The following is a 14,996-nucleotide window of genomic DNA, read 5'->3' on the forward strand; positions in this document are numbered from 1 at the left end:
TTCGAGTGACCAATCCCTGAAAATGGTCTTCCAAACAACACCAGTGACAACATTCTGGATTAGCATCAACGGTGAATATCCTCTCCTTTCTGAGAAAGCAATGAAAGTTCTGCTGCCATTTTCAACTTCGTATATGTGTGAGCAAGGATTTTCAGCATTGGCAGCACTGAAGTCTCAATACAGAAATCGTGTGGACACAGAGGCTGAGCTGCAAATAGCAGTGGGTACGAACATCGCACACAGGTTCGCTTCTCTATGCAACAGCAAGCAGGCTCAACCTTCTCATTAATCAAAGTGAGTGTCTAATAAAACTAATAAAATAATATTTATTAGCACCGCAGAATTTGCTTTAGTAAAATTTCATTAACAGTTATACTTTTTGCAGATACGAACTTTGTTCTTCCATTGTTGAATTGCATTGATTTCCTCAACGCGGCGTTCGAGGTTAGCTAAGGCTCCCCCCCCCCCCCGCTCTTCCACCGACCTAGCTGGCTAAGGGGGTCGCGGACGTACCGGTGTTCGTCAGGGGGGTCGTCACATGTAAAAGGTTGAGAACCGCTGCTCTAAGTGGCCAAGATGGCCAGCACCAACTAGCGCTGGACCCACATTGGTCCAACATTTTGTGCTGTCTGGGATGTTTGTATCGCAACGGATGGATCACATTGTTACCATATCAAATATCAACTCATACCTTGGCGGCTTATTGAATGAAAATAGCATCTTCAACAGAAGTCAAGTAATGGCAAAAACAATATATACTACATTAAGAACTTCTTTTTGCCTATAAGATTTGGTTCTTTCAGCTTCAAAGAAAACAGTGTTATGGCCTTTGTAAAACATGAACGTTGCACAGTGACTAGATGCTATGGTGCTATTGACAGCTATATTTGCTAAGTATTTGATCCAAGTACAACAGTTCAGTTATTTGTATTAGTGTTTTATTGCATAGAAGGGTTTAAAAGTTATATTTTACCTTATTGAGATGCCAGGCATGCGAACCGTCAGACCTGATGCGCACGCGGCACAGAGTACCAATGTTGGGCGTATGAATATCGAATTTGTCCCGAAACTTTCGTCCATACTTTGGGATTGGAGGGTTTAACTCTACTTCTTCGGAATTTCCGTGAGTTCCAAATAGAGTAATAAAGATAGCAGAGTCTGTACCCCCTTGCCAACTGTGCACTGTAAAAGTTTGAACAGTCCATTGGTACCCTAGAAAACAAAAACATTCAAAAGAATATGTTAAAAAGTCCCTCTTTCCATGTCGTTCTATTGACTGTTTAAGCGAATAGCTTTAGACGTTTCCCTCCTTCCATACAGGGTAATATAGATATTAGAGTGTGTAACCACATAAGGTATATTTGATGTATACACAATAAACTTTAATCTGATTCCTAGAAAAAAACAAAACAAATCCAAAATGAGTCTTACATTCATTATTTCTCTTTTCTAGTCTTTTTTCCTAATTCTTTTTCTTGACAAAAAATATTTCTGCTTGTAAGTGTTTTGTGTATTCTTAATGTACATTATATCAACCGCTTACCACTGACGCCAAATCCTCCAAGAAGCAGGAGCAGACAGACGAAACGCCACATCCCTCTGAATCAACAGCCGCAATCTACTGTATCTGTAGAAATGTTCTAACGACAGTTTGTGATTGTCGCTTGCTCGTTGGGAGGTCTGACGTCACTGGTACTAAGATATGCAGGTAGGGATGTGGTGGGGTGGTGGTAAAAAGAGCGAGAAATCCAGAGCTCGACGGTGACTATGTGTTGCAAGCCCGGGGATCGAACCGTTAGTGAGACAGCAGAGCGTCGGTGCGAGGAGACGTTGATGTACCCAGGACTCGGCTGTGTGCTGTTCCCCGCGGTTGGGACGTGTCCTGTCAGCCGTTCCTTCTTCTCCTCCGTTTTATGCGTGCGGCAGAATGAACTCGTCATGAGCTGATTGGGTTAGTAGAGAGAACTCTTCCTGTCGCCTGTTTGCAGGCCAATAGATCTCGGTACAGATGTATGTGGGGCGGGGCAATACTTATGTGCTGAGTTTATGTCATGGGGAATTTCTATTTGTGTAAGAATGAGAGGTGTTCAGCGACAACGATTGTACTAGGCACTTTGCTGTGTGTAGACAGGGTTTTCGTCTATCGTAGCAGACGACGCTGTTAATGAAATGTTGCCAGAGACACGCTTGAGAGGCCAGATTATATATTATATATTATATATCTGTATGGCCGAGGAATGTGTTGTTCATGTTAATTATCTCTTTATCCAGGCTCAGAAGATCAAGCAGAATGACATCAACTCCTTTCCGAAAAAAGAGCATAAAAACTGTTGATAAACGTTTTGTTACGAGAAACTTTGTAGTTTTTTTGAATTACTAGAAATGGGGCAAAAATTATTCAATTTATGTGAGCGAAAACATTCTTTTTGTGTCTGTAAATTAATGAGTAGCACGAGTGAAAGTGGAGGCTAATTGTTTGCATGCCTGTGTGGGAAGGAGAGTGAGAGAGATGAAAGAAAACGTGTGAGTGCAGAAGAGAGACAAAAAGTAAGAGAATGGGAGAAAGGTTATTGTTATAGATGAGTTAATTGTGCACTTGTATTTAGTGACTGTACTGTAATGTGCTGTAGTAATATAAGAGTAAAAAAGGAATTAAAATCATGGTAGACAAGCACAGCATTTGGCATTTTTAATTAGTGCTTTCATTTGTGGTCATTTGATTTTAAAACCTTTCACTTTAAGAATTCTTGAAGAAATATTTTGTGTAATCTAGCACTACTTGGTTTATTCCTTACATCTTCATCCAAGCACTTAGTTCGTGTGTTTCAGAGTGTCATCAGTTTCTGAAGCTTAGGATTCAAGAATCTTTTTTTTTTTCACCCTTTTAAGGGTATTGAGATATTCAAAATATACATATATTCACATGCATGACACACACACCCCTTCACTTGTCGGTTTGTAACAGTTAATACATTAAAAAGTAATTTCTTGCCTCACTCACTTGTTCTTTCCTTCTCCTAGCCCTTTCATGCAAATAAGATCACTAAATATGTAATCAAATAATTCAAAGTATATAAACACATGTAAACAACCAACAGGTTTTGAAGGTGAATTTTTGCCCTCTCTTTCATTCCTACATTAACACAGATATATATACACACATATATTTTTAATCATGTCTGCCTATATATATAGTTCTCATTACACACCTACTCATATTTACATATATATATATATAATGCCCGCTGACACACACAGCTACTCATATTCACATATATATATATTATAATCCCCCCTACAAACACACACATCTGCTTATGTATACATGTGTAACCACCCCACCAACACAGCCTTATATCTGCTTGTATATATGCAACTCCCCCAGCACATACTCATCTTTGCTTTTATATGTGTATATATATATACATGTAACCTCCCTTACACACATAGTCATATCTGGACATATATATTTATCTAATACCCCCTGACACTAACAGCTACTCACTCATATGTGCATATTTATATATGATCCCCCTACACACAGTCTCATATCTGCTTATGTATGTATATGTAAACCTCACCACATACACACACATATCTGCTTAAATATTTTTTCTAATACCCCTGACACACACATACTTTTATCTGCCTATATATAACTATAATCCCACCTTCCCCACATATTAGAGAACGAAAACATCCCAAAGCCAATCACACACAAAAGATGTGAGAAGACAAATGCATCTGAAAGCTGAAACACACTTAAGGTAGTTCAGTTTCTGAAGCTAGACTGCAGGTTCAAAGAGAAAGGTTGCCAGGTAAATCGGGTTCAAGTGTGTTAACACTAATTAGTCTAATTAACACTAATTAGTCCTTTTGCAACGTGTACACTCCCAGTCTTCCTACCACTAACGGTCCCATAAGTCACTGCACGTGTCGCATGCCCGCCGTCTGGGACAATACAACCGTCATTGCATGGTCTGCACATGAAAATAAAATTATAATTTTATCCCCTCTTTATAGCATTTGCACAGTAAAACAAGCTGTGCGGTGGACAACAAATCACATGCGTATGACAATGATGTCTTGGCAAACAAACATTTTACTGAGCAGATGCTATACAGCATGGTAAAACCATTTATATGTGCACATGTTCTCAACATACCGATACGGTCATTCCGTCCTAGACAGCGGGACACGCGATGACTCAAGAAATAAAAATTTTGTTTTCTCAGATAAAATTTCCTAACTGCCATAAACTTCTCAAACTATCAAAGGTTTTTATTGCTAAATTTTCCATCAGCCGCCATCTGGAAAAAGAAGTCGTTGATATTTTAAGCGATATTAACAGATGGTGTTTGTTATAGAAGTGGCACGTTGAACTATTGCTGTCAAGACAGCTGGTGCCATTCATGATAATTAACAGGATGATTGTATGGCAGGATACCCACCACGTGGTTAGGCCCCCACGCCTAACATTATCAGACCTTGCCTACTGACTGCAAGTAATAGACTGAGAGTCAGAAATAATGGAAAAAAAACCACACACTCTCTCTCTCTCTTTATCTCTTTCTTCACACGCACACCAACACACACTTCTTAAACGTGGACAACAGAAGACTTCAGTGAGAATTAAGTTGCTTAAATCCCTGTCTTTTATTTTTCTTTTATAAAGCCGTTGTGTAGACAGGTGGTACAACTGAAGATTGGAACTTTTCTTTTTTGTCTCTCTCTCGTTTAAACAACTGCTATGAAGGTAACCAGCACCATTCAAGATGGGAACGACTATCTCTATATCTGTCTTATTGTGTATGTGTGTGTGTACGCGTGTGTGTTTGTGTGTGAGAGAGATATTTCGTGCATATGCAACTTAAGTGTGCGTTTGTCTTATTACAACACACAAACACATAAACAGGCATGTAGTGAGGACATGTGTCTATGTGTTTGGAGGTAAGTTTTTGTCTATAGCAGCTACCAAAGAAACATTTTTTTCAAATAACAAAAGAGAAATGTTTGCAGTTCAACTGTTTTTATTTTTACCTTGCATAATAGATGTCATTTACAACGATACTGTTCACAATCTTAGAACTCGCTTTTAGAAAAATTGGACATTATTTTCCACTCTTTTTTGTAGAATTGTTTACTTTAGAATTGCTTGTGGGGTACAAGACTTTGGCTTAAGAGGTCTACTTTTGCAGAAGTCTTTACAGTTTAGGGTTGGCTAGTGTATATGTTAACACTATATTTCCTACTTTTCATAACATCTTGTGAAAAAATAATCAAATATAAAATAACTAACTGCGGAATGATTTTTCAGGTAGTTTAAATTAGAATTTTTACTGTAATCGATAATATTTTGTAAATGTACTTTTTTCAAACTAACATTCAGACAGTATCAAACTTGCAGATCATTGAATAGTGTCTTTTTATAGTACAAGTTTTTATCTCAGTTTTCAAGAATGATCCTTTTTATATTTTTTAATGTCTTAGAGATATCTGTGGTCAAAGTGCTACCCCTCTAAGTTTACCAGAACAAAGAAACGTATTCTTAGAAAAACAACTACAGCTAAATTAATATTTGGTCGTTGTGAAAATTAATCTTTTGAAGCTAAACACAAAGTCTTTCCAAAACGAGGCATTTCATCCATATGTATGTATTATATGTCAAAGTATCCCAAAGGGTTGTTATCATACAGTCGCCCATAATCTTCTGAAGTATACTCTAATGAGATCGCCGATTTGACCACGCAAACCTCCAGACATATTTCAAAAACAATTTTTGACTCATATTAATTATGCTTTTATCGCCACATTGTAGTGCCTTATGGGATGTCCTACACACTGGCATAAGTTTAGTTTCTTTTGTTATAATATACTAGAAATTTTCAACTCTAAGCAAAATCATAGCATGGGTGTGTGTCTTGACACTGTTGAAGGTTGACAGTAGACGTTGACAGATATTTCTTATAATTCCTGTTAGCCGATGAGCAAGGTGTTCCATTAGGTGAATAAACTCTGCACACACAATACAAGTCAAATGAAAACAAAAATGAAATAATCTAATAAAATAATAAACCAAGAACAAATCAATAGCCTTAAGCCCTTTGTAAATAAGATGTAAACAAGCAAATCTACAACTTCTACAACATGTTAGAAATGAATTTCCTGAAAGTAACATTTGAGTTGTCTTTATTAACTTTTACACAGAAATAGTTGTAGAGTACAATTGCTAAGTTTCTAAAGTGTTTCAATTACTTTACAATGTTTGTTATGGACGTAAATAAACAAACAAACAATCTAAGATTTATGTGAATATGTCTCCCCAATTAAAGTATTATTCTGTACTTTGCACATTTGGATTGTATACGATATTATATATTGCATGCTAAAAGATATATTAACATTATATTATATATAAATATGATATATTTTATGTATATAGTTTTAGCTAGTGATTTTTTATTCCAAAATATAAAAGAGCATATAATTAATTTTTTTGGAAAGGATTATAGAGACCTGGTGATTTATAAATGAAGAAAAATGTGCGTGTCTAAATGATATTTTAATACCTTTATGCTGGCTGTTCAGCGCCGGATTCAAGGACTGCATCCACCTTGGTTTGCCTGATAACAGTCATTGTCAGATTTTTATTTAATGTAAACGTAGACTGATGTCAATATAAAAGCGTGCTAGCAACCAATCACATTACATTTATCACACACAAAATATCAGTGTTAGTCAAGTCGTGAATTTTCAACAGCATAGTTGAATAATTTAGAAACATCTACACTCTTCTACCAGATGCTAAATATTGCAGGTTTGAAACACACATAGCAACACATTTTGTCTTATTAACAAAGATTGTCAACATTACATATTGTTTATATATTTCGATTGGTAACTAGGATTTACTTCTTTACCATCGAGGGAGGAAGATTAATATTATTAATTGTCTCCTCTAAGTGACCTTCTTGCAACCAGCAATGGCACGTAAAGGTGAAAGGATCAGTTGATCCTTCAGGATAAATGTCAATCTGTGAGCAACAGAACAGCACAAAAGCTTGCAAGAAACTATTTAACAACAAGTGTATAATCACTCACAGAAATCATCAACAATAAGACATTTAATGTCTATAGACAAGCTGAGAATTACTTTTTTATTATATTTGTTAAGTATCTGATCCAAGTACAACAGTTCAGTTATTTTTATTATTGTCTTATTTCATAGAATGGCTTAAAAGTTATATTTTACCTTTTGGAGATTCCAGGGATGAGCAAGGTGCCTACCGTCAGACCTGATGCGCACGCGGCACAGTGTACCAATGTCGGGCGTCTCAATAAAGAACATGTCTTTATGCCCAGCTTCAAAGTTGTTGTCGTGATTGTCTAACTCTATTTCTTCGGATTTTCCATTAATTCCAAATAGAGTAATAAAGATACCGGAGTCTGTACCCCCACCAAAAGTGTACAGTGTAAAAGTATCAACCCACCATCGGGCCCCTAGAAAAAAACACACCAATGAACATGTTAAAAGTCTCTCTTTGCATGTCGTTCTATTTACTGTTTAAGCGAATAGCTTCAGACGTTCCCCTCCTTCCATAGAGGATAATATAGATATTAGAGTGTATAACAACATCAGGTATATTTGATGTTTACACAATAAACTTCAACCTGATTCCTAGAAATAGCAAAGCAAATCCAAAATGAGTTTACATTCATTATTTCTCTTTTCTTGTCATTTTACTAATTCTTTTTCTTGACAAGAATTATTTCTGCTTGTACACTGTTATTGTCTTGTGTATTTGTAATGTATATTACAACCACCAATTACCATGGACGCCAAAAGATGCAAGAAGCAGGAGCAGAAAGACGAAACGCCACATCCCTCTGTATCAACAGCCGCAATCTACTGTATCTGTAGAAATGTTCTAACGACAGTTTGTGATTGTCGCGTGTCGCTTGCTCGTTGGGAGGTCTGACGTCACTGGTACTAACGTAAGATATGGAGGCGGGGGTGTGGTGGGGTGGTGGTGAAAAGAGCGAGAAATCCAGATTTTCGTCTATCGTATCAGACGACGCTGTTAATGAAATGTTACCAGAGACACGGTTTAGAGCCCAGCTTTGTGATTATATATCTGTATGACCCAGGAATGTGTTGTTCATGTGAAACATTGCTTTATCCAGGCTCAGAAGATCAAGCAGAATGACATCAACTCCTTTCCAAAAAAAAGAGCATAAAAACTGTTGATAAACGTTTTGTTACGAGAAACTTCGTAGTTTTTTTAATTACTAGAAATGGGGCAAAAATTATTCAATTTATGTGAGCGAAAACATTCTTTTTCTTACCCTAAGTCTGTAGTTAACATAAACAGGACCTTAGAAACGTAGAGACGTACATGCATCAAGATAGAGGCGATAAGTGTTGGACATCCATTGAAGTATCCGTCGCACCTACATTGTTTTAAAGTTAAAACTATAATTTATGGCCTGCAACAAGATATTTATAGTACAAATGAAGAGGACGCAGAATCAAAATAATAAACAAGAGTTTTGTAAGTACAAAATACTAAGTAGTGTTTACCTAAATGACGTATATAGACAAAGAGAGAGTTGAAGAGGTCAAAGTTCCTTCATCGGGAATATTGTCATATAATGTCATTTAGCCCTTCCCTGCTCGTCCTCCATTTGCAAAATCATGGTACTGTCAGTACTTGATACTTGGATCTTTTTCCCCTTTTTTATATTTGGATTTTATTTGTCAACATTACTACAGTCGTTCATATGTTGTTTCATTGTTCTTCTGTCCCTCGTATGTTGTCCATGTCTCGTTGCTCTTCTTAAAGACCAACCTACACCGTTTGCCTTTTTTCAGATATCAGTAGATATCTGCGATATAAACCTAACCTGTAAATTTCAGCCTTAACCCATCAGTTAATTAACTATTCGCTACGATTCACACCTGCGATCAACAAGCGCCGTTACAGTGTACTACGTCACGTTGGTGCCCCATTCACAACATTGCGTACAGTCAACACCAACCACAGAGAGAGAGAGAATGAGCGACATTCTGGATTATTCTGACGCTGACTCTTCATTTCTCGTGTTTCTGATAAACAATTTCCTTAGCACGTGACCCTATGCGTCCCGGACTGTCGCTGTGATTGGTGTTGACGGCTGGCAAAGTTGTGAATAGTGTACTAACGTGACGTAGCACACTGTTAGCGTGACGTGGTACATTGTAAGCGTGACGTAACCCACTGTTAGTGGCGCTGGTCGATCGCAGGTACGAATCGCTTACTTTGGTAACAGATATTTATTTAATTAACGGATGTGTGAAGAGTCTTTAATTTACAGGTTAAGATTATATCGCCTGTATTTACCCATATCTGCAAAACAATGAAACCATTCAAGTTGGTCTTATACCATCCTCCGTAAAACTAGTGAAAATGCGCGTCATCATCATCATCATCGTCGTCGTCGTCGTCGTCGTCGTCGTCGTCGTCGTCGTAGTCGTCGTCGTCGTCATCATCATTATTATTATTATGTGCACAGCGATGGAAAATATATGAGAAAAAAATATAAAGTTAAAGGAAGACGAAATAATATTTTGAGACCAAGAGCTGATGTGTGCAGTATGTTTGGCACCATCTGCTCTAACCACATCATGTCATTTACTTAACTGCCATCGTCTCTTGTTGCACTAAACAATAGATATGAAATTGAGTTTTATCTGATGCGAGCTCTTGATCCTGGTGCCGCCATCTGTACACTACTGCGGTTATGTTCAGTGCTGTAGCACACAGGACATAATGTGAGAGACTAAAAATTCCAGTTTATTACACCTTGAGAGGATGATTTTACATCGTAAGTTAATCTGTTTATTCTTTCTACTGCCTTTCAGATGACCCATCTGTTTTTGTTTTTTTTCCCACTAACTCTGACTAACATAAGCTAAAAGCGCTCGCGCATGCGCACACATAATTACACACACAGAGATTTTTATGTTCTGCTTCTGGATGTGTAAGAGTTGCATGGTTTCGTTTCTAAATAGTGGATGTCGTTGTTACAAAATGTTTTGCCGACGCGTTGATCATAGTTGACCCACCCCGCGCAGTGCCACCCGGGCCTTGTCCTACAGATATGTACATGTACGCAGTCCCGTTCTTAGGACCCGCGGGGCCCGAGGCAAAGGGCATGTGCGGGGCCCTCACGCCACGATCACACGGTTTTAGTTGGGATCTAAAGTCACTTTTTTCCTCAGGGATATCTCGTCTTTTATCATTGACAGCATGCTGCATACACATTACAACATAAGCCTACGATTAATTTATTTGTAACGTTCGTCAATCAAAAGCGCGGGGGCCCTAGGCAGATGCCTCGTCCGCCTGCCCCTAAGCACGGCCCTGCATGTACGACCTCGGGCTACAGTCTTACAACACATCGCGCTGTGCGCATATGAATGAATACATAAGGGAGGCAAGCACTCGACTACAGTGATACCTCGGTTCTCGAACATAATTCGTTCCGGGAGGACGGTCGAGAACCAAATTGTTCGAGAACCAAAGCAATGAAACCCATAGGAAATAATGGAAACTGGATTAATTCGTTCCAAGCCCCAGAAAATGCCTATTTACTGGCCTAGTTTGTATATAATATGTAGAAAAACATGACTCTCAACAAGAAATAAGAAATAAAAGTGTATTTATTAAAAAAAAAATAAATAAATAAATAAAATGTACTGTACAGTACAGTAAATTGTGTTTCATTTACTGTACCTGTACCAAACTTTATGGCAGGAGAGAATGAATGTGGAGGGAGGAGGGTAGGGGGATGGTTATTGTTTTGAAGGGGAGTCCTCTTTAATAAAAACAGAGGGTAACTGCTCTTCGGGTGTTTCTGTTCTCTGTATCTTTTGCTGAGGAGAATCAGAATCTTGCTCTGCAGTTGCTTGTCTGATTTCTTTACTGAAGAATTTGTCAATTGTTTGCTGTTTTTTTCTCCTTTGCAAAATTTTGCGGAAAGTGGACATAACATTGTCATTAAAAATGTTAACTGCTCTATTTGCTACCACTTTATCAGGGTGATGTTGTTCAACAAAATTTGCGATTTCTGCCCATTTTGCACACATTTCATGACTCTCTCCACAAAAACGTGACTGTCTCTCTCTCTACACTCACACTGATGACGCAAGCAAGGCGCGCTGGGCCGAATGAACGCCATTCGGCTCATCTCGGACGTTCGGATGTTCGAGTTCCAAATATTTGTTCGGATTCCAAGACAAAATTTTCTCGAATTTCCTGGTCGAATACCGATTTGGTCGAAAGTCAAGGCGTTCGAGAACCGAGGTATCACTGTATTTAGGAGTGTTTTCCAGACAAAAGACTTCCTTTAAGAGCGGGAAAAACTTAACCAATCAGGTATTTCGGTATGTTTGAAAGTAGGCAAAGATTCTGTGATTAAGCGCCATGTTAATGTCCGTTACCGGTTAGTCAATTCAACGTGGATTTGTACTCAAACTACAGACAATACAAAGAAAAAGTACAATAATAAATAATGTGAAGCATTCATAAACTCCTCATCCTCATTTGTGGTGGCTCGTCGAGCTTTGTGTGTGTGTAGGAGTGTGTGTTTGTGTGAGAGAGATATTTCGTACATATGCAACTTAAGTGTGCGTTTGTCTTATTACAACACATAAACAGATGAACAGGCATGTAGTAAGGACATGTGTGTATGTGTTTAGAGATATGTTGTTGTCTATAGCAGCTAACAAACAGAAATGTTTGCCTTCAACTTTTTTAATTTCTACCTTGCATTTTAGATGTAATTTACAACGATACTGTTCGAAATCTTGAAATACGCTTATCTAAATATTTGACATTATTTTCCACTCTTTTTCTTTTTAAAGAATTGTTTACTTTAGAATTGCTTGTGGGGTAAAAGACCTTGGGTTAAGAGGCATACTTTTGCAGAAGCGTTAACAGTTTACTACTTTTGAGGGTTGGCGAGTGTATATGTTAACACTATATTTCCTACCTTTTCATAACATCTTGTGACAAAATAATCAAATATAAAATAACTATCTGTGGAATGATTTTTCAAGTAGTTTAAATTAGAATTCTGACTGTAATCGATAATACTTCGAAAATAACATTTAGACAGTATAAAACTTGCAGATAATTGAATAGAGTGTCTTTCTATAGTACAAATTCTCATCTCAATTTTCAAGAATGATCATTTTTATATCTTTGAATGTCTTGGAGATATCTCTGGTCAAAGTGCTACCCCTCAAAGATCACCAGAAAAAAAGAAAACTTATTCTTACTAAGACAATTACAGCTAAATTAATACTTGGCAGGTGTGAAAATTAATCTTTTGAAGCTAAACACAAAGTCTTTCAACAAATAGGAATCTCAGCTATATGTATTATATATCAAAGTATTCAAATGGGTTGTTATCTTACACTCGCCCATAATCTCTATCTTCTGAAGTATACTCTAATGGGATCCCCAATTTGACCACACAAACCTCAACAGATATTTTAAAAACAATTTTTGACTCATACTAATTATGCTTTTATCACCACATTGCAGTGCCTTATGGGATGTCATACACACTGTCATAGTTTTAGTTATTTTTGTTGTAATATACTAGAGATTTAGATTTTCAACTGTAAACAAAAACATTATCAGAGGTGTGTCCATGACACTGTTGAAGGGTGACAGTAGACGTTGACAGATATTTCTTATAATTCCTGTTAGCCGATGAGCAAGGTGTTCCATCAGGTGTAAAAACTCTGCACACACAATGTAAGTAACTTAAAAACAAAAAAAGTAAAAAATCTTATAAAATGATAAGCATTCAACATATAAATAGCTTGAATCCCTTTGTAGATAAGATGTAAATAAGAAAATCTACAACTTCTACAACAGGTTAGCAATGAATTTCCTAAAAGTAACAATTTAGTCATCTTTATTAACTTTTACACAAAAATAGTTGTAAAATACACTTGCTTATTATTCTCTACTTTGCATATTTGGATTGTATACTATATTATATATTGCATGCTATAAGATATATTAACATTATATTATGTATAAATATGATATATTTTATGTATATAGTTTAGCTAGAGATTTTTTTCCTGCAAAATATAGAAGAACATATAATTAATTTGTTTGGCAAGGATTACAGAACTGGTGATTTATAAATGAATAATAATGTGCGTGTCTAAAAGATATTTCAATACCTTTATGCTGTTTGGTCAGCGCCGCATTCAAAGTATGCACCTACCTCGGATTACCTGATAACAGTCATTGTCAGATTTTATATTAATGTAAATGTAGACTGATGTCAATACAAAAATGTGCTAACAACCTAATCACATTTCTTTTATCCAAAAAAACAAAAATCAGTGTTAGTCAAGTCGTAAATTTTCAACAGCATATTTTAAAATTGTAGAAACATCTACAATCTACTACAAGATGCTAAATATTGCAGGTTTGAAACACACAAAGCAACACATTTTGTCTTTTTTAACAAAGATTGTCAACATAAAATATTGTTTATATATTTCGATTGGTAACTAGGATTTACTTCTTTACCTTCGAGAATGGATAATCATTATTTTTAAGTGTCTCCTCTAAGTGATCATCATCCGAATCCAACCAGCAATTGCACGAAAAGTTGATAAGTCGAGCTGGTACTTCAGGAACAATTTGAATCTGTGAGCAACAGAACAGCACAAAAGCTTGGAAGACACTAGCTTAGCGACAAGTGTGTAATCACTCTCAGAAATCATAAACAATAAGACATTTAATGTCTATAGACAACCTGAGTATTATCTTTTCTATATCATAAAGATTTACATTTGCAAAAAGGACAAACATGACAAAATTGCATTAAATACGCCTTTTGTGAATAAATGATAAGAAATATTTTTGTAAAAACCAATACAAATCATTGAACTTAAGTTGCTTTATTCTAAAGGATGTTGTATTACTAAAGACATAACCAGGTAAAATAACAGTCGGTGTGTCAGGTGTCATAGGAAATATTGTCTGTCTGCGGCCATTAGTTTTAGGCAAATTCGTCTTTAACTGCAAATTCCTTGGGGCACTTCTAGCATCTATAATGCTTTGTTGAGAATATATTAAAGTTAATAAACAAAATGTATTGTGTCATAAATTTACAAAACTTATTTTATTCTACACAGTGAATAATGTTGTCCGTGGTAATTAGTTGTGATATCTACCGCAGTTACCGTAAACAATGTGATGTCATAAAAGAAATGTGTCCACTTAAATGAAATAAATCTAGGGAAAATATTGTTCTAATGTTGAGCCCTCCGGCTCAAGCTATCGTGTCTAAATATTTTGGCCCAGTATGGAAAATTATAAAACTCACATTTGTTGGCTTCCATTAGGTATTCTAGGGCGCAGTCTAAGACATATATAAATATTTATATATTGTCATCGTACTGAAAGCCCAGATTGGTCGTGCACTGTGCCAGTCAACATATATACATATGTCAGTCATGCATGGCAACTGCGAGCCATCATTGGCTACCTGCAGACGGCGTGTTACCATGGTGACAGCCATGTAGCAGGAGTTTCCTATATATGCCGCTGTATCGTCTCCATCCTGGCTTCAGTCTACCTCTCAGAGGCCAAGATGGCCAGCACCAACTAGCGCTGGACCTACATTGGTCCAACATTTTGTGCTGTCTGGGATGTTTGTATCGCAACGGATGGATCACATAATTACCTTATCAAATATCACTCATATCTTGGCGGCTTATTGAAAATAGCACCTTCAATAGAATTAATGGCAAAAAAATATACTACATTAATAACTTCTTATTTTTTTGTAACTTTGAGTTCTTTCAGCTTCAAAGAAAACAGTCTTTTGGCCTTTGTAAAACATGAACGTGCCACTGTGACTAGATGCTATTGTGGTATTGACAGCTATATTTGTTAAGTATTTGATCCAAGTACAAC

General features: G+C 36.7%; 2 protein-coding genes across 2 annotated transcripts in view; one reads left to right on the forward strand and one right to left on the reverse strand.

Moving 5' to 3' along the window:
* Positions 1-14,996, forward strand: part of LOC112572874 — a 56,364-nt gene that overhangs the window by 29,511 nt on the left and 11,857 nt on the right. The gene's annotated exons all lie outside the window — the stretch shown is intronic.
* On the reverse strand, positions 5,013-7,951 carry LOC112572881 (lipoxygenase homology domain-containing protein 1-like). The gene is made up of 5 exons (XM_025252863.1): positions 7,832-7,951; positions 7,253-7,500; positions 6,921-7,034; positions 6,570-6,623; positions 5,013-6,015 (listed from the first exon to the last, which is right to left on the reverse strand). The coding sequence occupies exons 1-4, from the start codon at positions 7,881-7,883 to the stop codon at positions 6,597-6,599; spliced, it is 441 nt and encodes a 146-aa protein (XP_025108648.1). The 5' UTR covers positions 7,884-7,951; the 3' UTR covers positions 5,013-6,015; positions 6,570-6,596.

Source organism: Pomacea canaliculata, linkage group LG9 (assembly GCF_003073045.1).
Source record: "Pomacea canaliculata isolate SZHN2017 linkage group LG9, ASM307304v1, whole genome shotgun sequence".
NCBI classification, from domain to species: Eukaryota; Metazoa; Mollusca; class Gastropoda; order Architaenioglossa; family Ampullariidae; genus Pomacea; species Pomacea canaliculata.

Excerpts from the sequence above, each read along its gene's own strand:
- LOC112572881 (XM_025252863.1), bottom strand. The coding sequence starts at position 7,883 with ATGTGGCGTTTCGTCTTTCTGCTCCTGCTTCTTGCATCTTTTGGCGTC. Across the intron at positions 7,501-7,831 it reads TGCATCTTTTGGCGTCCATG|GGGCCCGATGGTGGGTTGAT; the intron begins GTAATTGGTGGT and ends GTTTTTTTCTAG. Across the intron at positions 7,035-7,252 it reads ATCCCTGGAATCTCCAAAAG|ATTGACATTTATCCTGAAGG; the intron begins GTAAAATATAAC and ends TGTTGCTCACAG.